The sequence below is a fragment of the Varanus komodoensis genome, unplaced genomic scaffold (assembly GCF_004798865.1).
Source record: "Varanus komodoensis strain SLA01 unplaced genomic scaffold, ASM479886v1 scaffold110, whole genome shotgun sequence".
Taxonomy (NCBI): Eukaryota; Metazoa; Chordata; class Lepidosauria; order Squamata; family Varanidae; genus Varanus; species Varanus komodoensis.
This window is the reverse complement of record NW_025335318.1, coordinates 950478-977497: the sequence shown is the minus strand read 5'-3', so window position 1 is coordinate 977497 and position 27020 is coordinate 950478. Positions and strand designations below refer to the sequence as shown.

General features: G+C 44.9%; 1 protein-coding gene across 4 annotated transcripts in view; it reads right to left on the bottom strand.

The window, feature by feature from the left end:
- Positions 1 to 21902, bottom strand: part of SLC43A3 (solute carrier family 43 member 3) — a 57207-nt gene extending 35305 nt beyond the window's left edge. The window contains exon 1 of one of the 4 annotated variants that reach the window (XM_044420838.1): positions 21838 to 21902. Coding sequence is in view for 1 of the 4 variants with exons in the window: in XM_044420834.1 (XP_044276769.1) it covers positions 2867 to 2885 (19 nt within the window). In the remaining 3 variants the exon portion in view is untranslated. Of the gene's footprint in view, positions 1 to 416; positions 633 to 2866; positions 2901 to 21401; positions 21716 to 21837 lie in introns of those variants that run through there. The other 3 variants (XM_044420837.1, XM_044420834.1, XM_044420835.1) reach the window with 3 other exon arrangements.
- Between the last annotated feature and the right edge of the window lie 5118 nt (positions 21903 to 27020).

Here is a 27020-nt window from a genome sequence, read left to right as displayed (position 1 = left end):
ACAACAGATAAAGGTAGCAAATGAAAGAGGATAGCAGTCAGAGCAGGAAGGGGTAGCCGAGTCGAACTCTGCTGCAAGGAACACTGAGATACCAGCTGGGAGAGCAAGGGGACAGGGGGTGAGAAGCCACGGTGAGACGCCCTGATTGTCCGAGGGGTGCAGCATGGATTGCCCCAAGAACAGCCCACACTCTCTTCTTTCCCAGAAGGAAAATGCCCTCCAAAATCACTCTGTCTCAGAAGCAGGAATACCTTGAATTCTGGAGTCAGTTGAACAAGGTCCCTCCCACTCCCCAACTCACAGTGTTAGCTGCTACAGACCTGGAAGGAAGCTGAAACCTGAAGCATTGCTAACCTAGGAAGCACACCTACAAAAACTGTCATGAGAAATTCCCAAAAGGTAAAATAGAGACTTACCAGAAGGGAGAGGGACTAGAAAATAAGAAGCATCTCTGTTGTGGCATATGCTGAGATTCTCTGAGCAGATGCAGAGTGCCTTTTACCCAACATAGCTACTCCCCACAAATTTAGCTTAGGGAGGCTGGGTTTCTTCTTCAGAAAATGTGATTTCCCAGCACCATTTAAAAACACAGGAAATTCACAGCTGTCTATAGTCTTCTCACCACCACCACCACCACCCACACTTCTCTTACTTTGCATTTTGCAATGTAAGCGAAAGATTCCAGGCTTGTCCTCTCCATCCACATCAACCCGGACCTTGGGGCCCATAACCTCCCTACCCCTTATCTCAGTCACCAGACTAGCAAATGAAAAGAGAAAACTGGCAAACCATTATCTAACACTGGGCAGCCAAAAATAATATTGCATAGGCAGAAGAAAACCTCTCCCAGGAGATCCTCCAGTGTCACTGACAAAGCATGGTGTTAGTAACATTCAACTGCAAGTTTACTGCTGAATTACTGCTGAATGTCCCTCCACACTCAACTTACTGCTGTTTCCCTTGGAACCGTTTAAAACAAGGGTGTCAAATTCAAACAGCTTGGAGAACTAACTTCTTCCCAAGTGTCATAGTTTCGCCCATAGGTAAATGTCCATTCTACTTAACTTAAAAAGCAAATAACTGAATCTGCCTCCATTAGAAACTAAAATTTGGTAGATCATGGGGGGCTGTTATGACAAATGACCCAAAGGATGGGTCCACAGTCATCCATTTCCAGGATGACTATGATAACCAAAGTGGAATCCTGCATGCACATTTTTTTCCTTTTCTGTTTTGCTGCATCCTGGATACCTCAGTAGCACCTATTCATACTCCCCAAAACACCCAGATAGGATCAACTCCACCAAGATAGTGTCAACAACAGACGGTGCCCTGACGTGAAAGTGTTTTCCATGCTTCATAAAAAGACAACCACAATCAAAACATCACTGAAGAATGAACATCCACACACAAAGCATCACACACCCAGTCAAACACCATCCAAGACAAAGTAGTAGTAAGGGCATTACAGGCATCCTACAGAGGGTAGGAGGAACATAGAGGGGATCTTTGCCTGCCCGTTTTTCCTGCCCTGCAAGTTGGCCAGACAGCTACTTTCACCAACTAACTGTGGAATTTCAGATAAGGAGGAAAAGAAGCTGGAGTGCTGCCAAGGATATGCCATATTCTGGTGGACCCAGCAATCTCTGAACACCCTGTTTGCCCCTTCTCCAGGGTCAGCCTCATGACCGCAGAGAGCCACTAGTGGCAAGGGAACAGAGGGTGATCCAAGTACAAATCCTCAGCACCAAGGTCAGAGCTATTTCTAGGAATCCAAAAATTTCCAAGGCCCTCACGGGGTTATCTATGGACCATAAGATTGCTCTGCCTATGTGTGGCTGCTTTCACATACCACTGAGTAACAGCCTATCAGACACACTGTCTTGGCAAACATTGTGAATGAGTGAAGTTGGCTTTCTTCCCCCCCTCCACCCGCCCCTTTCTCTGTGCTATCTAGAGCTTTCCTGAGCCAGAATTAAGGTAATAATTAACCTACAGCCTTCTATACAAGATATCATGTGGTATCAACAGTATGCTCCTGTGCCTGAAAAGCATAATTCCCTAAAAAATACTCACCATATGAGTTTTTTACACAGATGCATCACAAACTCTCAATTGTTTGCTACTTTGGAAATACAGAAAGTATGGTTGTATCTTATCACGGAGAAGGGAAACTCTCCCAAGAACTGAGTTTTGCTCTAAGGTATAACTAACAACCTGTGTACATGCTGAGACTGAAATTTGGGAGCTATAACAAGGACCAAGCAAAGATCTAAGTTATTCAACCAAGGTAATAAACTGAAAATATACATATTCACAAATATTGAATTCATATGTACACAATTCAGTCTGCTAGGACTTTACTTTGATGTAATGTGAAGAGAGACTACGTAAGACCACACAGAGGAAAAGTGGAACAGCATGGCTTTTCACTGTGCAGGTAGAACATTGGTGCTGCATCTTTCATGATTTTAAGAATGGATGCAACGTAGCATTTATTTTTCAAGGTCTGATTCTGATCTTCACAGAATTTTATTTTTATAAGAGAGCGCGAGAGCGAGAACGCATGTGCTCAATAAGGCTACTTTCTTCTAATCAGACCATGGAAATTCTGTATATATTATCTCCTTCTCTTACAGACCACAATTACTGATGCTCCATTTGGTCAGTATTTCTGATCAGAGTTTCTCCATTCATAATGTCCACTGTTGTCATGAGCCTAGATTGCTGTATTACAAATTCACTGTTAAATTCCAAATTGATCATGAGCTTTGAACATGCACTGTAAAAATTAGACAGATGCCATGCCACATCAATTTGCAGTTATTCTACCCCCCCTCCACACACACACACACCACCAACTCACCTGAAGCAGTCTCCTTCATTGCCTCCCTAGTTGCTGTCCCCACAGCTACAAGGAGGGACCTGCAGGTCCATCTACATGTCTGTGATCAGTGATGGCAAATAAGCAACCTGTATCATCATGCGGGCAAACCACATGAAATCAGTCAACCAGAGGAGAGGCACATAACATTGGGATGCTTAGATTCTAGACTACAGCTCCCAAGATGCACCTTGACAGAGTACATGTGAAAACCTGGAATAGAGTATGAGATTTTTGCATTAAAGGAGAATTCTTGCTGATCACACACAGGCCAGTTAGTTGTTTTCTGAGTAAATAATAAATTCATTTGGGATAAGTTCAGCCATCACTAAACAGAATGTGGGGCAATAGTCAAGTGTCACAAATGAGAAAAAAGAACAGTAAAGGTGCTGGGGAGTCTTGGCAGCGGATCTAAAACTTAATGCACATTTCATTTACTAAATAAATATTCAGTAGCCAGCTACCCTATTTTGTCTGCCACATCTCTCTGTCGATGATTCCAGGACATTCAAACCCCGCCCCTCACCCACGAGAATACAATGTGAATTGCATTGGTTTGAAACCAGCATCTCTGTACAATTCACCCAAAAGACCAGCAGCACCTCTAATAACACAGGAGATTTAGCCATCTTGCTCTGTGTCCACCATTACGCTTCTTACTGCCCAGTTGCCTCTCTGGATGTCTGCTGGAGAAAGGACTCTGGAAAATGCCTAGGTGTCTTTATTAAAATTCGGGCTTCAAATCTTCCAGGCCCCTTTGTCAGGTATGACATTTCCACTGCCTTAACCTGCAAGGAGAAGCAACTGCCTGTGACTGGCTATGAGAAGGTCTTTTATTCCTGGACAAGACTTTTCACCTTCCACTTGTTTATTTAACACCCTTAATGGACCTTAATGGAGGTACATTATTGCAAGGGTGTGTGAAAAGTCCACTTAATTATGCCAGGCAACTTGCTTTTCTCTACTAAATATTAACTTTGGCAGAGAGCTGTCACTTTCCAAAAAAAAAACAAAAAACCTAGATTTCCTTTTGCTGCTGTATTGACTGTGGTTATTTATATTATTCTTGTACTAGTTTCTTGGTTCACCTGCATTTCAGATTTTGCCTTTGTTTTTCAAACTCAGAGAGATCTTCTGAAATATAAATGTCCAGCTGGCATGGCAGGGTCATGCTTGTACTTGTCCTGGATCTGTTGCTAAGCCTGGAGGCAGGGGAAATTGTTCACAGAGCTTAAAGTAGAGCACCCCCCTCCCCCCACATCCAATTATCATCTCCAGAGAAACAGGTTTGATGGCGGGAGGGCTTACAGGGCTTAAAAAACTGGCAAGTCCTGCTTGCCCAAAGGCCACGGTTGAGGCCTCTTATTTATTGCTACAAGAATATCCCACCTTTTCTTCAAGATGCTCAAGGCAGGCCATGTGGCCCTTACACCACACCGTGTTGCCCAAACAACCTTGTGTGATGAAGAGCAGTAGCGACCAGTGCAAAGTCATCTTGTCAACTTCAAGGCTGAGCAGATGTGTGAAAATACTGCCCTCTAACTCAGTGTTAAGTATATGGAACTATACATTCATTCAGGGTGTGAGCCTATGGGTTTCACCCTTGATGCTTCAAATCTGGAGGCTTATGAACATCCAGTGCACAGCAGAAGTGATGGAGATAACCTCTACTGCCCCACTCTGCATTTGAGGTAGACAAACATTTGTGGCCGTTTAGCGAGAGGCAGCGGGAGGAAGCCAGAGCACCATCCGATATTTCAGATCCCGGTGGCCCAGGACTCCTCCTCTCCACACCCCCTTTGCCTCTCTCCACGGCTGGTTTTCTCACCTTACCCTTGCAGCCAGTGCAGATCTTTCCCCACTGGCTACAAGGTGAGGAAAGGTAAGAGTGCAGAGTTCTGTCTCTGACCTTGGAACCAGAGATCTGCACTATCCTATGGGCCCCTGGACCATGTCTAGGTGCGAGAGGATTGCTCTCTGTGTATTTTAATATTGTGATACGAGGCACTATTTTCTATTATTATGCAATTCATGTATTTCTACTATACACAGCAGTTTTATTACATGTTTTTTTCATGTGAAGCAGACAATGACTGTGTGCTTGGGAGCATATTTGTTTTTGTTTTAACTAGCTGTATTACGGCTATTGTTCCTTACTTTGTGGAAAGTAGAGATTTGAAACTGAGCCTTTCTATTTCTAATCCAGTGCTCTATCTACAATGCCACATGGGTTCATAAATAGCATCAGCTGAAACCTTCTCACACTTCAGACCACTAGCCATGAATGGCAGCCTGCCAAGGATTTAGCAGGTCTTCACGTACTCCTACCTGTCTGGAATTTGGCTGGCTCTGGAAGGGGAACAGACAAATCCCTGGAAGAGGAGGTTATCAATGGGTCCTCGTCATGATGGCTGTACGCTACCTCTAGTATCAGGAGATGAATGCTTGCGTATACCAGTTGCTGGGGAACATGGGCAGCAGGGTGCTGTTGCACTCATGTCCTGTTGTGTGGGTCTCCCCTGGGTAGCTGGCTGGGTACAAAATGCTGGATGTGAAAGCTTTCACCCTGACCCAGCAGGGCTCTGCTTTTGCTATCTGCCAAACCAGGGAATTTGTCAAGCACCTGTTACTGCTTCCATGCAGCACTGCGACTGAGATGGATTCACCCCGGTAGGCCATAAATGCTTGTGCAATTCTGTGATAACGGGGCGAATGAAATCCATGGCTGAGCTTGTATTTGGACTATTGCAGCACATGCTTTGTGGAGCTGCCTTTGAACGCTGGCAACTGCAGGATTCAAGATGCATTTTCTTAATTTAAAGTTCTAAATGGCCTGGCACCAGACTAAGCTGAGTAGTGCCTGCTTCTAACTGCCTTATCAGATTAATTCATCTTTCAAAACCTCTTTTCCTATGTGCCACAACACCCAGAGGCAAGGATCATAGATACCAAGTGCAGGTCCTTTCTGGTGATGACAACACACTCCCTGGACCCCACAACCTGCTGTCTTGCAGAGAGTCTGTGAACACTGCTTTTGTTTGAAAAAGACTTTGGAAGATCTGATTCTTATGTCATTTTCTTTGATTCTAGTCTTTTGTCTTCTTATAATCTTACTGCCTTATTATTGTTGTTGTTATTATTATTATTCAGAGATGTTATAAAATGTCCAAACATGTTACTTTTCATGGATATTTTATCTTTTTACCATTTTATTAGTTTCACATTAGTGCAATACAAACAAGCAAACAAGACAGCTGTCATAACTTCTTTAATCCTCTCAGAAACAATTGTCTGTCTTCAGTCTCCTTTTCCCTTAGTAAGGTTTGAGTCCATGGAACTTGTGGAGTAGTAACACAAATCATTCATTCATTCATTCATTCATTCATTCATTTAAAGTTTTTGTATGCCATCCCCTTGCTATATAGCCTCGGGATGGCTCACAGAAATAAATATAATACAATACAATTAAAACCTGGAAACACCCTGACTGCACAATTAAAACCTATAAATATTAATCATTGTTAAAATATTGTTAGCCCTTCACCCACACACAAAGAATTGCCAGCTTTTCTTCCAGGTAAGCTTCCAGTGCCTGCCACATCTAAATGACAAACATAAATCCTAGCATACACATACAGTAATAGGGAAAGCTTTATTTGCTGTGTTTCTACTTAACTCACAGTTCTTAAAGTCAAAGAAGCCTGGTTTGGACAACCTGGCAATCAGTGTTTCAGGACAGTGCCAGGCTAGTCCTGAGAATGTGACTTCCAGGCACAATTGAAAACCAGGAGATGTTTTCACATTGCCTGACAGCCCACTGTGGATTATTTAATTATTTAAATTAAATAATTTAAAGTATTGCCACCATTGCAATAACAGTATGCAGCCACCAATTTGAACTGCTGCATCACACAAACTCAGTGAGCTTGAATTAGGCAAGCACTGAACACAGTCTTAATCCTCACTGAATCAATGTGACATGAAAATTCCTGAGCAGGGTTGTCTCAAGTCATCTGAACCCAGTCATCATCTCTCATTTTGGAAATTAGCTATTGTCTGTTGCATGGATATTTCAGAGGAGTGCTTTTTATTCACCCTACCCCTTTTTGTACCATCCAGATGGTTACACTCACATATATTGTTGCTCTTTTATTATTTTACAGATATATATACCACTCATCATATTTAGACAGTATTTCTATAAAGCCTCTATGGTTTTCAGTGTTTTCTGTTCAAAGGGCAGAAGGTATAAAAACTCATTCATAGCTTGCAGATTTTCATGTTAGCAGGTAGAAGATGATCGTGCTATTATGTAATCTATGCATTCTTATCACATAATGTACATATATCACAGGAAAAAGAATAGCTTAACCAAACTTTCTGTTTGAGAAAACAGACACAATTATACTTTATCACTGAACCATTCATTATGGCTCCTCCTAAGAAGTTTAGAACCACTTTGGGGTAACCTAGCAGTTAGCAAAATAATTTGTAGCACTGATTTCCCATAGACATACCTCAAGGATGACTTGGATACTCTCTGGCAGCAAATTAGGACAACCAGATGCAAAAAAAGACCATGTTCCCGCACAGCAAATAGTTCTAAGGAGAGAGAATTTCAGCAGAAGTGGCTCGTTCTGCAAACTATACTAGCTGAAATGCCTTCTTCTGATTGACCATTAAAGGGGAAAGAACCCTGCCTTCTTTTGCATCTGGCTGCCCTTCAGCTGATGCACCTTTCCTTAGCAGCTCTTCTGTTGAATCAGTTGCCTGTCTGAATGCTCCCTGTGTGTAAACATCTAGTAGGCCCTAAACCATTGAGAGTTTCCTTCCTTCAGACCACAGTGAAATGAAAAGTAGTTGCAGAATGGCATGCTGAATCCATTTATCAATTCTCCTGTTCATTTCTGTGAGTTTGGGAAAAAGCTTCCTGCCAAATTGTGCTCTTTACTGATACATGTAGCTGTTTTATGCTGTACCTGAAGTTTTAAAAAGACTGCAAATGTAAAGTAGGGAAGACAAACTTAGCCAGATTCATCCATTTTGAGAGGCAGGGAATCGAAAGAAGATATTCATTGGAATCATTCAAATTGTTCATCTTGGAGAGAAAGATAATAAGGCTGCCCAGATGGGGAGGCTATTTGAAAGGAAGCAAAGTATATAATAAAATACAGTCCTATGTACAAGGTATGGGGGCAGTAGCAAATAACAAGGACATAAGGGAGCAATGTAAATTGACAGAGTTCTGTTATTTAAGCCAGCAATATAAACAGTGGAAATGTAAGCAGATAGGTCTTTCATGAGAAGTACCTGAAATTATTTGGTAAAGCTATAGAAACTAAACATTATATGGATGGAATGGCCCTGTCTAACAGAGAAAGAGTCAAGCATAAACCACCAATACCCTTAAAGCAGGGTAAGCCAATCTTTTTTTTCTGTTGGAGGGTTGCATTCCCTTGCAAGTCATGTTTTAATGGCTATGTGTCAGCAAGGGACAGCACAAACCCAGAAAACTGCTTGCCATGGGCAGATTTTTAAAAAAACTCAAAACACTGCACCTTCCCCCCTGCTCAGTTTCTTTAGAATTCAATTTGCACTGTGTCAAGTTAATGGAAAGCTTGGGACATATAATTATGACACCAAATTCTACATTTCAAATAAGTCATTTTGAATCACAGGATTAAGGTTGCCGACTTGTTACTGGCCCTGCTCTTTAGACTGCAACAACAGCCCAACATGAAATGATAACGTGAAGAACATAAGAAGAGCCCTGCTGGATCAGAGTGACAGCCATCTAAGTTCAGCATTTTGCTTCCACAAGACTTGAGTGCAGCTGCTGCATCAGAACAAGGGCCCATCTACTCACGTATTCTGTTGTCACAGCAGCCAACCAGCTGCTTACAGAAACCCACAAGCAGGTCCTCAGTACAACAGCATCTCCTTTCCATGTTCCCCAGCAACTGGTGTACTCAGGCGTCTGCCTCTGAGGCTTGTGGTGGTGTGTAGCCATCAGGACCTGTAGCCCTAACAGCTTCATCCTCAGTTAATTTATACATTCTTATTTGAAAGCCATCCAGATTGATGGCCAACCCTACATCTTGTAAATTGAATTTCTGATTGGCTATGCATTATATGATGAAGTGTTTCCTTTTATCTGTCCTGAATCTCCCACTGATCTGTTTTATGCAATGAACCCCAGGGTGAAGAATTATGAGAGTGGGAGAAATATGTCCCATTATCTACTTTCTCTGTACCATGCATAATTTGGTACACCTCTATCCTCCCTTACATGCCTTTCTTCTTGGCTAAGGAATCCCAGATGTTGCAACCTTGCCTCATAGGGAAGCTATTCCAATTCCTTGGCTATTTTAGTTGAACTTTTCTGCACTTTTTTCCAACTCAAACGTATCCTTTTTAGGTGTGGTAACCAGAACAGTGAATGAGGTGGCTAGATGGAGTCACTGAAGCAGTCGGTGTGAGCTCGAGTGGACTCCGGGGGATGGTGGAGGACAGGAAGGCCTGGAGAAAAGTTGTCCATGCGGTCGCGATGGGTCGGACATGACTTCACAACTAAAACAACCACCAGAACACTATTCAGAGTGTGCTCACATCATAGATTCGTACAAGGAGAGTAGGATATTAGCAGTTTTATTATTTTCCATTCCTTCTCTAATTATGCTGAAGATGGAATTTGCCTTTTTCACATCTGCTGCCCTCTGTGTACTCATTTTCACTGAGCTGCCTAGCACAGTCGCAAGATCTCTTTCCTGCTCAGTGACCACTAGCTCAAATTCCATCAGCTTATTCCTAAAGTTGGGAGAGGGGTCACCCCAACATGCATCACTTTATGCTTGCTTAAGCTGAAGTGCACTTACCATTCTTATGCCCATTATTACAAGTTTGGAGAGATCTTTTTGAAGCTCCTTGCAATCCCTTTTTGGTTTAACAACCCTATATAATTTGCTGTCAATAACAAACTTGGCCACTTCACTGCACACTCCTATTTCCAGATAATGAATAAACAGGTGAAAACATGTTTGCTCTAATATAAATGCACGTGGAACCCCACCATTACATCCCTCCACTGGGAGAATGATTCCCTCCACTCTACCAGATGTAGTGACATGCCCACTAAAACCAAGAACTCCAACTCTTCCATCCTTGTTTAGAGGCTTCTTGCATTTCCAAAGTGTCTCCAGTGTGTGCATCTTCTACTATGGCACTTATTCCTCTTTGATTGGCTATCATGTTTCACCTGATGCTTATGGCCTAGTTCCTTCCCTTCTGCATCTGGGCAATCAGAGACATTTTCATCTTCATCTCCTTAGGATGATTCAGACTAAACTGGATGCTTCTCAGCTCCTGGCAGTCCACCCCCACTGCCCCAACCCCTGCTTCAGTTTATGTCTGCTATGCCTATCTCCTTCATGTTTTTCGTGTTTCAAATGCTTGACCAGGTTTGTGCAAGCACCTTTGCACAGACACTTGCTCCTCTTGGCTTATAAAAGCAAGCAAGGAAGAAATCACCTGCTAGACCAGAGAGGTGATTAATGCCTCTCTGTGAGAATGTGTGGTCTCAGGCTGACTTAAAGAAGCCATGATGAACCTGCTTCTGAAGAAATCTTCTTTTGATCTGGAAATGCTGAATATGTTCAGGCCAGTAGCAAACATTCCTTTCCTGGGCAAAGTTCTTGATTGGGTAGGTGCCAATCAACTCCAGGCACTCTTGGATAAGACTGATTATCTGGATTCAGGTCTGGTTTTGGCACAGAAGCAGCCTCGGTTGCCCTGTATGATGAGCTATGCTAGGAGAGAGATGGGGGGTGGGGGGGGGACAAACCTGTTGATACTCCTAGATCACCTGACAGCTTTTGATACCATTGACCATGGTATCCCATGGGGCAAATGTCTGAGTTGGGGGCACTGCATTGCATCAGCTCCACTCCTACTTGGAGGGCCAGCTCCAGAAGTGGTGCTTGGGGAATACTGTTCAGCCCCATGGATTTTCCAGCGTGGAGTTCCTCAGGCATCTGTCCTGTCCCCCATGCTATTTAACTTCTACATGAAACCATTTTTTCACATCAGCAGGTGAGGCTGTAGATGTGCTAAAGTGGTCCCTTGTTGTGGCAGCAGGCTGGATGAGGGCTAACAAACTGAATCTCCCCCCAGACAAGACTGAGATGCTGTTGGTGGGGGGTTCCTTGGACCAGGCAGAGGGTGTTAAACCTGTTTTAGGTGGGGTTGCACTTCCCTGAAGGAGGTGTGTAGTGTGAGAGTGCTCCTTGATCCATCTTTGTCACTGGAGGCTCAGGTGGCCTCAGTGTCTCGGAGTGCCTTCTACCAGCTTTGGCTGGTGGCCCAGCGACACGCCCTCTATACAGGCATAGCTTGGCTTCAGTAATTTTGCTCTGGTGGTCTTTATGTTAGAATACTATAAAGCATTCTGCATGGGGCTGCCCTTAAAGGCAGTTTGTAAGCTGAATGCAGCAGGCAGATTAATAACTGGGGCTCATAGGTCCAAATACGTAAGACCAACTCAGGCCTGCTTGCCCTGGCTGCCTGTATGCTTCCAGTCCCAATTCAAGGTGCTGGCTTTAACCCATAAAGCCTTACATGGCTTAGGACCACGATACCTGCTGAAGCACTTCTCCCAACCATGATCTACTGGGCCATTACGTTCAACCTCTGGAGCCTTCCTCTGAATGCCAGCTCAAAGGAAGCGTGGAAGGTGGCAACAAGAGGGAAGTCTGTCTCGGTGGTGGCCCTCCATCTTTGGAATAACCTTCTCACTGTGGCCCAGCCAGCACCAAGTTCGCCATCTTTTCTGTGCCAGGTTAAGATGGCCCTTTATATCAAGGACTTCAAAGATCTACTTGGATCTCCAGGGGATTGAGGGCGATTACCCATCCCAAGTGATGTAGAGTCATTCTTTGTTCTGTTTGATTTAGGTATTTTAAACTTTTTTTCTGATGTTATGATGTTTTCACTGCATTTTATTGTCAGTTTTATGGAGTGTTGTAAACTGCTCAGAGAGCTTCAGCTGTGGGGTGGCACAGAAATGCAATGATGATGGTGTGACGATGATGAGCGCCAGCAGCCTGGTTCCATTGTGGTTCAAGTTGAGGTTTTCCCTTTTGTGGAGGCCCATTTTCCAGCACATTTCTTGCTTTTATTTCATTGCCAGGAAAGGCTGTTTAATATCTGCTCAGTAGGCTGCTAAAAGGACAGGCATGGAGCCATTAAAAATTTGGCAACCCCAATAGAAAGCTTTAGAGATTATATATATATATATAACCAAGCTCTCACTTGGTCCTGAGAGGACAATCTGAATAGTCATTTATATAGGAACGCCAAAATTCCTGTGTTTTAAGAGTAAAGGGATCCCAGATTAACTTGCCAAGAGAAACTTGGCCCTCACAATAATCAAAATGACCACATACACACACACCTCCCAGAAGGCAACTATTGATGAAAATGAGGTACAGTATTGAGTACAACTAGAAGGATGAATGAGGCATGCTATTTTTTCAGCATCTCAGCAGTCATAAATGACTCTCTCCTTTGGAAATGAGGGTCTATCCCATTATAGCTCAAGTAAGACATTACAAGAACAGAGCAATATTGTCTAGTATGTGACCCTGGGGGCTCAGCTTCTTGTTGATTCCCCTGAAGTATAAGCAGCCTATTCATCTCCTCTACAATGCACATCTCCCCTCTCAAAGGCTTTTCAAAGTTTCCTCTTTGCACACAGAGCTCCACTCTGTGTCCTAGTGACAGATGAAATGCCCCAGAATCAGTCCTCCTTCTCTAGAGTTCTGGAATGATTCTGTGATGTGAAGAGAACTAACAATGAATTCTGGGATATTAGCTATAAAACACTTGGGAGCAGGAATGCAAACACCAACCTATTTTTACTCTGTGTTAGTTTCATATATGTTCATTGACAACTCTCTTTTGGATTCATCTGCATTTCAGGGGGTGTAATCCACATGAAAAATCAGATGCATTTTCGTTTATATTTTAATATACATGTTAGCCTAAATACATTTTAATATGTCTTTTGATTAATTTTTACACCAAGAACTATATTGTAAAATTCAGGAATCTGAAAATGTGATATAAAATTTTGCATTCCAACCCACCTGTTCATTTGAGAGTCGTGCACTGGTTGGAGCTTATCACAATACAAACAGAACAAAACTATCAAGCATTCCCACTTGTGACATGTACTAAAATGCTATTGATGGCTTTCTCAAATAAGTTGCTCTGGCTGCACAGAGAGCATGATGCTAACAGGCAGCTTTCAAACAAATCTAATAAATAATAATACATATCTTTTCTCCTGTTTTTAATGACCCCACTCCAGAGTCTTCAGCAGTGGCTAGATATGCAGAAAGCAAGCAGATGAAACATTTCCTGTCACTTTATTTCCTTACTTTAAATACATAAAAGGCTTCAACTGCTAAATTCCTGTTTGTCAGATGCCATTAAAGGCCCAGGACCAGGGCCATACGGACTTCTCTACATGAGAGGTTTAACCTGCTGCTTTACTGTGACTTTTTCTTCCATTTTCATTGTGGGAGGAAAAGTGTGTCCGGGGACTTGGGTTTGTATTCCTTTGCTTTTCTATATATTAACCAACCAAAGCCGGTGCTGTGGTACAGCTGCAGTATAGCAGATTTGTAGCAATAGACCAGGCTTTTCTTCATGATTCCAAACTGAATACCAGACTTTCCTCCCTCCAAAGCCATATGTGAAAAAGGCTGGAAAACACAGAAGAGGCTCTGGAGGAGGACAATGTCATGAAAAAGCAATGCAAACTCCTGCAGGTGAGGGATCAGGCATGCCTCATGCAGAGAAGCTCTAAAAGAACAAACAACAACCATACTAGATTAACAAAAACTGGTGCCTTAACATACTCTTTTATAAGGTACAGAACCATCAAGATATGTAAAGTATAAACATTAAAAACCGATAATGAATTTATTAGCTTTTTGAAGAATTAACGTTCAACCAGTGAATGATTAACTACATTAAACATTAAGAATAGAGGGCTGCAAAGGTCATGAGCAAAAATGCAATAAACAGAATGCCCTTGCTCAGTAGCTTGTCTGCCACACACTAACCAGAGGCTTTGATTCAGCAAAATATTTTACTTAAGACCAGCAAACTCAATGAAACCTTTAAAAATCATTACTGAGAACAAATGTCATAATCCATCTGACAGTCACACGGGATGAACCAAAAGGCAGGGCTGGAAAGGGCAACAGCTTGGTGGCAGAATATATGCATTGCCCCAGGTTCAATCCAGGTAAGAATGGAACAACTACTACCTGAATCCCTGGGAAGACACTGCCAGTTAGTCCCGACTGTACTGGGCTAGATGCACCCATGGTCTGACTCAGTGTCGCTTATGTTCCTTCCATGTGTTTTTGAATCGTAGGTGGAGGTAGTATGGCCCAAGGCAAAAGAGGACAAGGCCCCCCCCGGCATATTTAATAGTTGTAAAGAAGAGGGAATTTCAGCAGGTAGCAAGCCACACCTGAAATGCTCTCCTCTTCCACACCAGATGCAAAAGAGGATAGGGCTCTTTTGCAACAAGTCACTTTAGACTGGAGTGACCTCCACACAACACATTTATATAAGACTAATACCTGGATTAGCTCTCCTGGCTTCTTCAAAAGAATCCTGAGAGTTGTATCTTGGGAAAAGTGCTGAGAGGAAGTTCTCTTAGAAATCCCTGGTGCCCCTAATGCAACTAGAGTTCCTCAAGGAGACAGAACAAATGTTAAAAATAGCCTATTTACTTTTCAACCAGGTGAGCAGCTGGGTCCAGAGGCTGAGCAGCCACAGAAAAGGAAGGGATCATTTTCTGGCTGTCCTAATGAGGCAACTTCATGGAGAATGCAAGTGAACCCTCACGCTTATCCCTTTTGTCTTCCCCTGTACCTGTGTGCCTTGACTGGAGTGGAAAAACTAATTTCTACACCCATTGTTTCCCCCCTTTCCACCCAAGATTATTGTTGCTATCAGAACCTGCAAAAGATGGAGATTGCTTTCTGGAGGCCACATTTACTGCTCCAGAGGGGACAAATGTTTCACCAGGCATTGCTCTTTCACTTTGAGTGCCACTGTAGCTTCTTTTATTCTTTGTGCATATAAACTCTACCTCTTTCCCTTGCAAAGGTCAGTTCCCCTCACAGGGACAGCAATGCAAACATGTCGGGGGCAGTGCTGTGGAAATTATCTGCATGAAGGCATTCCTACCACATGGGTTTTCTATGTCCATCTCCTACTAGAAGCACTATGGCAACCTTCCCCAAGCTGGTTTCCTCCGCCTGTGTAAGACAGCAATTCCCACAATCCCCCTGCCAGCTATGAGTTCTCCAACACATCTGAAGGGAACCAGTTTGGGGAAGCCTGTGCCATTTCAAAGTATAAAGCAGCACCTTTCTGGTTCCCTGGCTGTGTATTGCACGTGACAGGTGAGTGCTGGATTACTGGACAAGGTAATGTCAAGAAATCATGGAACCATCATTGTTGGTTGGTGCCTTCTCAGGGCACCAGCAGGTCTTCATCAGCAAGCAACATTACAATCAATGATGGAGAAGGGCAGGAGTGCCTGGCAGCCTTTGCTTCTACAAGTTTTGTGTGGCTGACTCAGCTGCTGGCCTGCACCTACATGGAGAACATAGGAAAGACCATGCTGGGTCAGATCAAAGGTCCATCTAGTCCAGCACTCCATACACATGGTGGCAAGCCAGCTGCCCACAGGATCCCTCAAGCAGGATGGGTGCAAGACCTCCTCCTGCCAAAGTTCACCAGCAACTGCTTATGCAGGCATGGGACCGCTGGTAAAGAAGGAAGCACTTAGCCAGCAAGGCTAGTAGCCACTGATAACATGGATCTCTCCAATTCCCTTTTAAAGCCATCCAGATTGGCAGCCATCACTTCTCATGACAGCAAATTCCATAGTTTAACTATACACTGTATGAAGAAGTACTTCCCTTTATCTGTCCTAAACCCACCTCCAATCAGCTCCATGGGGTGACCCCAGATTATGGGAAAGGGAGAAAAATCTCCCCCTGGTCACTTTCTCCACACCATGCATTATATGAAACACCTCTATAATGTCTCCTCATACTCACCTTTTTTCTAAGCTGAACAATCCCAGTTGTTGTAGCTGCTCTCATAAGAGCTGGTCCAACCCCCTGATCCTTTTTGTTGCCCTTCCCTGTACTTCTTTCAACTCAATAATGTCCTTTTTTCAGGTATAATGGAAGAAAGATTTTGGCAGTTCTATTTTCTATTCTGCTTTTAATGATGCCTAGCATGGAGTTTGCCTTTTTCACAACAGCTGCTCCCTGGGGGGACATTTTCATTTAAATGTCCACCACTACCCCAAGTTCCCTTTCTTGCTCAGTCACTGCTAGTTCAGATCCCATCAGTGCACACATGTAGTTGGGATTTTGTGCCCCAACATATGCACTGCATTATACTTGTTTACATTGAACTGCCATTTTGATGCTCACTCTCCCAGTCTGATGAGATCCCTTTGGAGTTTCTACCAATTGTTTATGGTTTTGAACATCCTAAATAATTTGGTGTCATCAGCAAACTTAGCCATCTCAATGCTTACTCCTAGTTCCAGATCATTTATGAATAGGCTGAAAAGAACTGTTCCTAATACTGAACCCTGCGTGACTCCACTGATTACATATCTCCATTGGGAGAAATTGCTATTTATTCCCACCCTTTGTCTTCTGTTCGTTAACCAATTAGGGATCCATAAGAGGACTTCTCCTTTTATTCTGTGAATATTTAGTTTCCTCAGGAGTCTTTGGTGAAGAAATTTATTAAAAGTCTTTTGGAAGTTCAAGTAAAGTGGATCGCCTTTCTCTATGTGTTTATTATTCTTGCATTAATTCTGGTGAATTCACTAGTGCCATAGTAGAGTCACTGAAACAGCCTAATTATGCAGCTGAAATATTTCATTGGCTGGTTTATTTTTCCTCCTCTTTCCTGCGCCCTGAAGTTTCAGGAAGTTTTGTACAAACTTTTCCACAAGTCTCTTAATCCTGATAAAGATATTTTCTTAGCCTATATTTTGCTTTTCCATTATAAAGAGACACCCTAGCACTTCTGTTAATGCTATGCACACCTACTTGGAAGCACGCACTCTTGAGCTCAAGGCTGCACTCCTCTGCATGGCTAGCTAGGGAATGCTGGGAGCTCCCCCCCCCCCAATGCATATGAATGCACCCTAATTTCAGGCTAAGGCACCAATCCATTACCCAGTAACTTGGGATTAAGCTCCATTGAACACAGTGGGATTGACTTCTGAGGAAACATACAGTGGTACCTTGGTTCACGAACTTAATCCGTTCCAGGACTCTGGTCGTGACCCAAACTGGTTGTGAGCCAAGTTAAATTTCCCCATAAGGTTCAATGTAAATAAGGTTAATCCGTTCTGTAACTATTTTTTTTATCAGAAAAATGTAAAGCAAAGTGACAAAAAACAACAAAGATCATGGCCATCTCTCCCCCCCGCCACCCCCGAGCACGAGCTTGGCCATCTCCCCACTCGGGGGGGGAGGAGAGATGGCTGCGATCATGGTCGCCACCCAATGCGGAGTTCATGGCCTGAGTCAAAATTTTTATGAAATTTTTGTTCGCGATCCAATCTGGTAATCAACTGAGGCATTTGTGAGCCGAAGTACCACTGTATAGGATGGCAGTAAGTCCCAATCACATTGTAGCTGTTGTGTAACACCTTGCAAATACCCTTTTAATGGAAATATTTAAAATTAATATAGAAAGGAGCAAGAATAGCCTTGTTGTTTGAAAACAACTAAATCAGGGCAGCACATCCATACAGTATTAGGCAAGTCAACCCTCTGGGAAAGTTCTTCTCCTTGGTGTCAGCCAAAGGTTAATCCAAAGGAGATAGTTTAACTAGGTCAAGCCTAGGTTCATTTATTGTCTCTAGTCAGGCCTATTTTGTTAATTCCAGAAAGCAATAAAGTACATTTTCCTGTTGGGATCCTGTTTTCTTACCCAATGAAAGAGGAAAAACAAAAAACAAAACAACCCTCCCACCACACACACACAGTCAAATTCTATAACAGACAGCTGTTTCAGCTATATTGGCTTCTGAACCTTTAATTGTTTCTGCTTTAATTGTTTCACAGAAGAGGATATTAAACATCTACAGCTTTTCCCATCCCTACCTGAAAGCCGCACTTGCTGAAATTTCCCTCCAAGAGAAATCCTGATACTTTTGCATCTGGTCCCTTTACATTCACCACTGCAGCTCTGTACTCTTTTGTTTTATTGTCTTTGTTTATTATGTTTTAATGGATCGCTTTTATGGTCATGGTGTGGGGGGTTTTTTATCTTGTCTTTATTTTATTGTATCTGCTTGGAGGGCCCTTGGACCAAAATAGCAGAATATAAGTTTAATAAATTAATAAATAAAATACTTGCTGCAAAGCCATCATGGACAGGGCATTTTAGAGGGATTCCATTCACTGGGTTGCCATAAGTTGGAGATCAGTTGACAGCACAAAACAACAATCAGTTACTTGTAGATTACTGTTTTCCAAGTTGAAAATTAATTGCCCTCATATACCCTTCTATATATCCTTCTCTGCACCTGTTGTCCCTAGGAGCCAAATACACCCACATACACAGTATGCTCTGCATTTAAATAATATACAGTACATGTCTGCATATATCTATGCACACTCATGTCCATCTGCACATGTTCCTGTGCAGAAGAAGCAAGTACTTTTTCAGCAGTCTCACCTACTGAGGCAAGGGATTTGAAGTATCTGTGAAATGTGATTGATATGATTTAAAGACACAAACAGAATGAAACCTGTCTTTCAGTCAAGCTTGTAGTCTGTCCTTATCAGAGAGTTTCCTCTTTCCTCTTTTGGAAAGGGTAGTTAGCTTGTGCTCTAAAGCATGAAGCTTTTTCAGAACTGGAAAGCAGACTAGGAAAGAACTCAAGGAGAACTGATGGGACAACTCCAATTATCATGGACCAGACTCGTGCAATTCTATTTCCCTGAACAGATTAGAAAAGAAAGCAATTTACAAAAACTGTTCTTCTACTCATACAAACAGGAAACACTTATTTATGCTAACCTGGAAGCTGACCTTACGTGTTTATGTGAATAAAAACCAACTCTGGTTCTGTGCCCAAAGTCTGTGATGCACACAAGAACATCAACATAGAAATGAAGTCCCTGTCCAAAAGAGCAATTTCCTAAGCCAAATAAACAACAGAGCCTATATAAACTCTTAGGTAATGATTGAGCTAGCAGGAGATGAAAGGCCGATTCCGCTAAACATGTACTTAAGTTAATCCAGAAGTATATCTCGGCAGATGTACATGTTCTTACCTACGAGCACACAAGTGGCCGTACACACACTAAAATATGCAGATCTCCAACACTTTGTTTCCCTTCCATTGTTTCCTTGCATGAAATTTCAGGACCACAAACGGTGGACAGGACCTGGGAGATAAAGGCTGGAGACAGAGGCTGCAGTGCTAAACATGGTCATGGACTCACTGAAAACCTGACTTCAGGGCATGTGTGCAGATCCTTAAAGTGTGGATGTTATGGGAGACAGGCTAAGTTTAACCACTTCACAGATTTCACTTCCCAGAGATTAAGGGAAACAAAGACAGAACTTGATTGTTACCCCATGAAGTACCATTTCTGTGCAAATTTCTTTTTATATGGAACCCTTTAACCCAGATATTCTATTCTTAAACATCCTCCTAAATCTACCACCCACATCCCATCTGCATCCTGTCCCAGATCCCACATCTCTCTCCTCCCACCAAGACCACGAGCAGCTCTAACTTAACTGTCCAACTCTCACTTCTCCTACTCAAGAGCCCTCCAAGATCTTCTCATCCCTCACACATGAATATGTGCTTCCCTGACCATGTCCTCTCCTGCATCCATTCACACCGAAAAATGCTCTTCATAGCACATACAAGCAGATCCCACTGCACCAACAAGCAAATTCTATCTAAGCAAACATGCTCAGGACTGCATGGTTGTAATTTGAGAGAGGTTTTGCTTTTGTACCCACACACTTAACCATAAGACTCTGCCATGCATGGTATCAACCATGGGCCTGTCTGGCTCAGTGCTGATGGAACTGATCGAGTGGCATTCCAGGGCTTCAGGCAGGATTTTTTCCAGCCTTACCTGGAGATGTCAAAACTTGAACTGGGGGCTATGTGCAAAGCAGGTGTTCTGCCACTGAGCCACAACGCCTCCGCACTGTTGCCTCTGGCCATGTAGTTTCTGAAACACTGCAAAACCTGGCAACGAGCTGATTGCGCAAGCCAGAAGCATTGACTTTCTGGAACCGCCCTTAGTTTGCTGAAAACAAATGAAAAAATTCCATTTGTCTTCAGTTAAAGAACTTCTCTTGGTTTCCTCACACAGTTTCTAAGCAGGATGTGCTTCTCCCAGAAAACTCCTACAGCCATATTTTGCGAAAGAAAACTCCTGCCTCTCCAAGGCCTAGACGTATTGAACATTTCCAACGATGCTGTAAAATGTTGATTGCTTATTTGGCTTGCCTTTCAAAAAACTGAACAATTACGAGACTATTTTAATCAAGGCTGGCCCTACCACTACACAGGCTGATGCTGCGACATCAGGTAGCAGAATGGGAAGAGCAATGAACTGTGCTGCTCTCCCTCGCCCATTCCTGCCCAAAGGACTCACTGCAGCTTCTCCAGGGCTTCTAGTGGGATTCTGGAGAGCCCCCCCCCCCACCGCCCTCCCACTGTGGCAACAGAAGAATGGGCAGGACTCTCTAAAGCAAACTTGAGATGCACGGCCAGCCACTGCTGCTTCTTGCCATTCACGGCCACTGCTGCCACTGCTGGCCAACTGGGCGGATGGGCAGGTAGTGGTGGAAGAAGCACTTCCACCTTGCTTGAGGAACCAAGACACAGTGGGCCAGTGACTTTGATTCTATTCAGAATACTATATATCTGGCCGAGATATTAAGACTACCCTGGATGTGCTGGTCTATTTGGAGTAATGGTATCCGTCCTGAATCTGCAGGAAAGGATAGGTTAGTTATCTAAGGAAATAACAGACAAGGGCAAGGGATGGAGCATTCCCCATCACCGTGATTCATCCAACTAGGACTGACTCTGGTACCCTGCCTCTCCTTACGATGCTGCCATTATTTTTATCCATGGAATTTCTACCAGAGTTTGGTGCAACACCTACTGTCTCTCCCACCTCTGTCTCCCACAGGGTATTCACACTAAACTTTCCAAAGTTTCCTATAGGGTTGGCAACCACAGCTTCTCCCCTGAGAAGGTGCCCTCACCGGACACTCCCCAGGGAACTGTGCAAAGCAATGACGACTACCCTAAACGCCAGTGAGCTCAGCCAGACTCCTTTCCAAGCCGCCGGTTCCCCGGATCAAGCGACTCTGCCCCCCCTCCCCACATGCCCCGGACACATACCTCCTCACGGGCACGGTCAAGGGAGCCGGGCTCGGCGCGAGCAGAGCTCACCCAGTCTCGCCGTCCGAGGGGAGCGGCTGGGCAGAGGAGGGCTCGCTGGCGCGGGGGAGGGAGGGACCGACATGCCCCCCGCAGCGGCACCGCCACGCGCGCCCCTCCCCGCAGGCTCTGCCCCTCCCGCGCCGGGCCGGGAGGGCGTCCGCCCCAGCCCCACCCGCGCCCGTCCCCTCCGGACCACGCGCCGATTGGGCCTCGACCTGCACGTCCGTCCCGCCCGGCAGCCGTCCCCCTCCCACGGCTGCTCCGCGCGGCTCCAGCGGGATGCCGAGCAGCTGCCGCCGCGCTCCCCGGGCAGCGCGCGCGCGTGAGCGAGCGAGCGAGCGAGCAGCCACGACCCGGCGCGGGCAGGCCGGCGCTTGGCCGCCCGGAGACTCACCCCGCCCGCGGCGGCTCCGCCACCATCGTCGTCCGCGCGGCGCGGCGCGGCTCCGGGTGGCCCTGCCGCCGCGCGCCGCGGATGTCCTTCCCCGGCGCCGCGCGCCAGGGGGGCGGTGACGTCACGCGGCCCGCCTCCCCCGTCGGGAAAGGGGCCCCTCCGCGTGCAGGCCCGCGGCGTCCCCCTCCCGGCGAGGCAGCCGGGCTGCCCTCCCGGCGGCTCCGCGCGCGGCTGCGCTTTACGGTCGGCGCGCCTCGGCCGTGCGCCCCTGCGCGACTTCGGCGGCAAGGGCGAGCCCCGTTGGGCGCTGCGAGGCTCGCCGCCGCGCGGGGGCCGCTGCGCTCAGGGAGGCTTTTCCGAGGCGTTCAGCCCTGCCCTTCAAAGCAGAGAGCGGCAAGCCCAGTGGCATGCCGAGGGGAGCAGGTGGACTGCGAGTCGCAAACTTCGGCTTGGAATCCCTGCAAAGAGGAGGTCGGCGCAGGAGGCACGTGCTGGGCCAGAACCAGCTTCCCTGCTCCCTCGGCTTTCTATTCGCAGTGATTGTGGCCTCCCGAGGGGAAGGGGGAGCCTCGAAAAGCGGAGTGCTGCTCTCCCTTGTAGTCCGAAACTACCATTCTGACTATCAGTGAGGAGGTTCAGTTTCGGATGCTCCCCGAGCGCTGCAACCCGCCTGTTCCATTTGTAGACCTCAGTACACACATCAAAATCAGGTAAGGAGCTGTCGCTTTGCTAAATGTATACATTGGACTTTCCACGTGTGTGCCCCAATTAACTTAACACCCAACAATTAATTGCAATAATATTAATCATAAATTTAACAACAAAATAGTAGCAATATGCACATTCAAGCTGTTCATTACTATAACAACGTACTTCCAATGTGTGACAAATGGAAGGCAAATGGAAAAGCACAGCTGCACAAAATAGGTGCACAAGAGTGGAGTTTGTTATTGAAGCCCAAGTGTTCATGTATTTAACACTTTTGTATATCGTCCACTACCAAATAGTCTCAGGACAATCTTACAATAAAACAAAGTAAAGCACAGCATCCATTCTGTACAATAAAACCTCGATTCCAATCACAATCTAAACCTTAAAATACTGGGAAAATGAAAAGGGTTTGGCCTGGCACCAAAAAGAATAAAGTGTTTGCGCTGGGCAAACCTCTCTGGGGAGTGCATTCCATAACTGGAGCTCCACTGCAGAGAAGGTCCTGCTCTGGTAGCCACCCACCTAATCTCCTTCAAGGAGGGCTCCCAAAGAAGGACCTCCGCCTCAGATCTCAAGGGGTGGTGGTGCGGCATATAGGGAAGGAGATGCTCCTTCAGGTATCCAGGACCCAAGCCATTTAGGGCTTTATAGGTCATCACCAACACCTTAAATTGGGCCTGGACCTCAACTGGTAGCCAGTGGTGTTATAGGTGCGTATCTATCTATCTATCTATCTGCCAGTGTTTTGTTTCAATACTGGGGTGTTGAACTCTTTCAGAATAACTATGTAGGAGCTGCATTCCAGCAAAGGGGAGGCCAAAAGCAAAAGGGCAGGCCAGAATACCAAGAATGCCAGCCTATTCTAGCTTAAAACCTGCACTGCCAGTAACTAAACCTTAGCAAAGGCATTTCAACCTTTCAGAAAGTGGGAGGGGAACTGCACAAAAGCCGGGCAACCACCAAACAATCATTGGTTGGGAGGATGGGTGTGGCCACTGGGGGACTTCAGGAGAGCCCAATTTGGCTCCCAGGACTGAGGTTCTTCTAGTCTCAAGAAAATGATCAATTTATTCTGGTCAGATTGTTCAGAATTTGCAATTTGATAACAGGTGAATTAGTGCACTTAAAAATGAGCATACATCTGACATAGGAAGAGAAAAGAGAAAGATGCAACTTATGGAACTGGAGAGATGAACAATGTGAAAAGACTTGTGTCAAATTTTTAAAAAGAAAGAAATCTGGGGAGCTATGTGGACATGCAGGAGGGTCAAGAAAAGAAGCTGTGCTCAACTGATCCAGAAGCTGCCACAGAAAGGGTATCCTTACCAGGTCACCTCTCACACACCATGTAGTTGGGGTGACACCTTGCCCTGTAGGAGCCAGAGGTCTCTGGCTGGTATTGCCCACTTGCTGCCTCCACTTGAGGACTTTTCTGCTTTTACTCTGTAACTGTTGCTGCTGTTGGTTTCTTCAAAGCCACACTGGGACAGGAACCCTGTGTTTCATTTCTGCCTTAAATACAGTAACAACCTTGCAAAATCTCCCAAAGCCAGGTCAATAGTGAACTGAAGTGTACAAAGACATCTCATTCTTCTCCTGTCATAACTGCTCCCTCCCTTCAACTCTCAGCGCCCCCAAGAACCCCTCCGGCCAATCCCATCTCCACACAGAACACCTCTGGCCAATCATAGCTCAGGAAAGAAGCCCAGTCACAGGGAAGGGCTATCATTGGAGCAGCTTATCCAAACAATGCATTTCCACTGCTAGATCTTTCACAATGGCCAATGTAGCACTTCAGTACTTTCTCTCAGTAAATATATGCATGACATGAAAAAAGAATAATTAAACATATCTCATGTTGGCTCAAGCTCAAACAGGTCAATGATGGAGTAGATGCTTATGAGTATATATGTCTGTTCCTATATGTTCAGAAAGGCTTACTTCTGAGTAAGGCTGTGCAAAGCCTTTTTACTGTTTCCCATCTGTCAGGCAGAATGGCCTTCCCAGTCCTCAAAATTTCCTCCTGCTTCATTCCTTGTGTGTAGAGCTTGCACATGAATGCGGCCATTGAATAGGGATAGGTTCTCACAGACATCTTACTGAGTGCACTTAGAGTGTAAGCACATAGTCAGTTGAATGTATGACAGCCCCTAGTATGGGGTACGATCCTTGCATGTCTTTTCTTACCACTCAGAAAATATAGTGGAAGGGAGGTGCTACAAGTCATGCTCCGCCCCCCCCGCCCCTCCACCATTAGTTAGAGGTGGCCACTTTGGGCAGTGAATGCTAGGGATGCAGCAGCCTCCTGCATTGTCCCTTTCAACCCATACCTCCCTGCATCACAGCTACACCCATCAACCTGAACTGACGGTCCCGTTTCTGTGATGCTGCTCACTCTCTGTAAAGCTGGGTTGGCTGGCTGGATCAGCCTTCCTTCTTCTCTCAAGCCACCACTGGGAAAGGCTTTTGAAAGGCAGCATTGCAGCCCATACCTCCCAGCAGGCATTGTGAATGCACATATATTGCTCTGCTCCCTAGAAGCATGGAATCCATTTCTACAGTGCAGCATCTGAGTGGGCAGTGAGCATGCGGGTGGCAATATATACTTTTTTCATTAATAGGCTTTATGGCAGTTCATTTGAGTTGGTTCATAACTTGGGCATTCCTAATTCAGGGACTGCCTATATAATTTCTATACCACCTAATAGCCAAAGCTCTAGGAGATAATGTAAACAGGAAAGCTAAAATTATTTTGGAAATTGCAGAAAAAGCCATTATTAAAACAGATAAGGACAATTTTAAAGAATTTGGTTAAAATAAAACTATCATGGCAAGTTATATCAACACTGATCCATGGTTTGGAAACACTGCCCTATGAGGAGAGAGTGAGAAAACTGGGCATGTTCAATGTTGAGAAGAGTGAGGGGGGACATGATATCCCACTATAAGTACCTCAAAGGCTGTCACAAAGAGGAAGGTCAGAATCTCTGCTTGCTGATGCCAGACTGTAGGATACGGTATAATCTGTTCAACCTGCAACAACCCAGATTCAGGCTGACAGTGGAACCGGCTGCCTGGAGAGGTGGTGGGCCCTCCCACACTAGAGACGTTCAGAAAAAAACTGGACAGCCATCTGAGTGGGATGGTGTAACCTGGTGTCCTGCAACAGCAGGGGGTTGGACTCGATGGCCTTCCTGGCCCCTTCCAACTCTACTGTCCTATGATTCTATCACAGATCTATCTGTCTCTAACTGCTGAATTCTGTCTACAACAGAAAGCCTAAAGGAACCATGAGAGGGAGGGCTGCATATTAAAACTGAATACACTCAAGTGCAGGCATCTGAAAAAGAAATCTGTATCAAAATAAAAGAAGGAAAATGCTTTAAAAGTAATTGTCCACATGTTTAACCACAGATGCCACACACTAGACCTGACAGGTTGGAGAGGGGACTTATCTGCTCATGTGGGGAAAACATAGAGTAATACAAGCTTTCAAGGCAAACATTTTCCTGGAGTGAATGAAAACAACTTTAAAAAATAACATGTGCCCACCATTGATATTGCTGTCACTATTTGAGGGAGGAAATAAAAACCCTATGCAAAAAGAATTGGGATACAATCAGTGCTCACAACTCAGAGGTTTGCAAGCAGCCTATGCACAGCAGGAGGCCTGGTGGAGAGGACTCCCACCTCCTCACTCCTCCTGCTGTGCATTTTAACTAGGTGGCCTGTTTTGGCCTTCTACCTGGAGCACTGCAGGGGGTGGAAAGAAGACTTCAGGAGGCACAGAATGAGCATTCCTCTGCAGGATCCTCCCCCCTTGCCCCTGGAGTGCCTCCTTCTCCTGCTCTCCAGACTGTCATGAGCATTTCTCATCAGCATTTCTTTGCTAAAAGTCTTTATTGCTATTTTCAAGTCTCTGAGCATACACAGAGAGAAATGTTGAACCCTTTCTGTCATTTGTTACCCAAAGCTCTTTTTATGTGTCTCTTTCTCAGGGGAGGAGCACTGTGGAACTGGGCACATCTCCATTTCTGCTGCATCCTTAACTGGACCACTCTGAAATGGTGACATCTAACTATGGGTCTACCTCATCAGGAGGTGGAAGTTCCCCACCTGAAAAACTAGCAATGTTCATGTCTCCTCACTCAGGAGGCTGCGGTTCCTCTCCATTCTCACAGCCAGGTTGACTGGGCCCTTGATCTGCCCTTGGACTTATTTCCCCCCTAGCTAAACCCTGCAGAGACCTTGAGCTGCAGCTGAGGCTGGGGCCATTTCAGAAACATTCTCATTGTCAGAGTCTGAGTAATCAGTCCTGCCAGGATAGGCAGCCTCCCTTGTGTACATCTTATCACTGGAATCTGAACTGTCAGTCCCTCCGAAACAGATAGTCTCTTGTGCCTGTGATCTGACAGGATGTGTGTGCATGACACAAACTTACTTTCCCAACCACAGAGAGATGGCAATGTGGT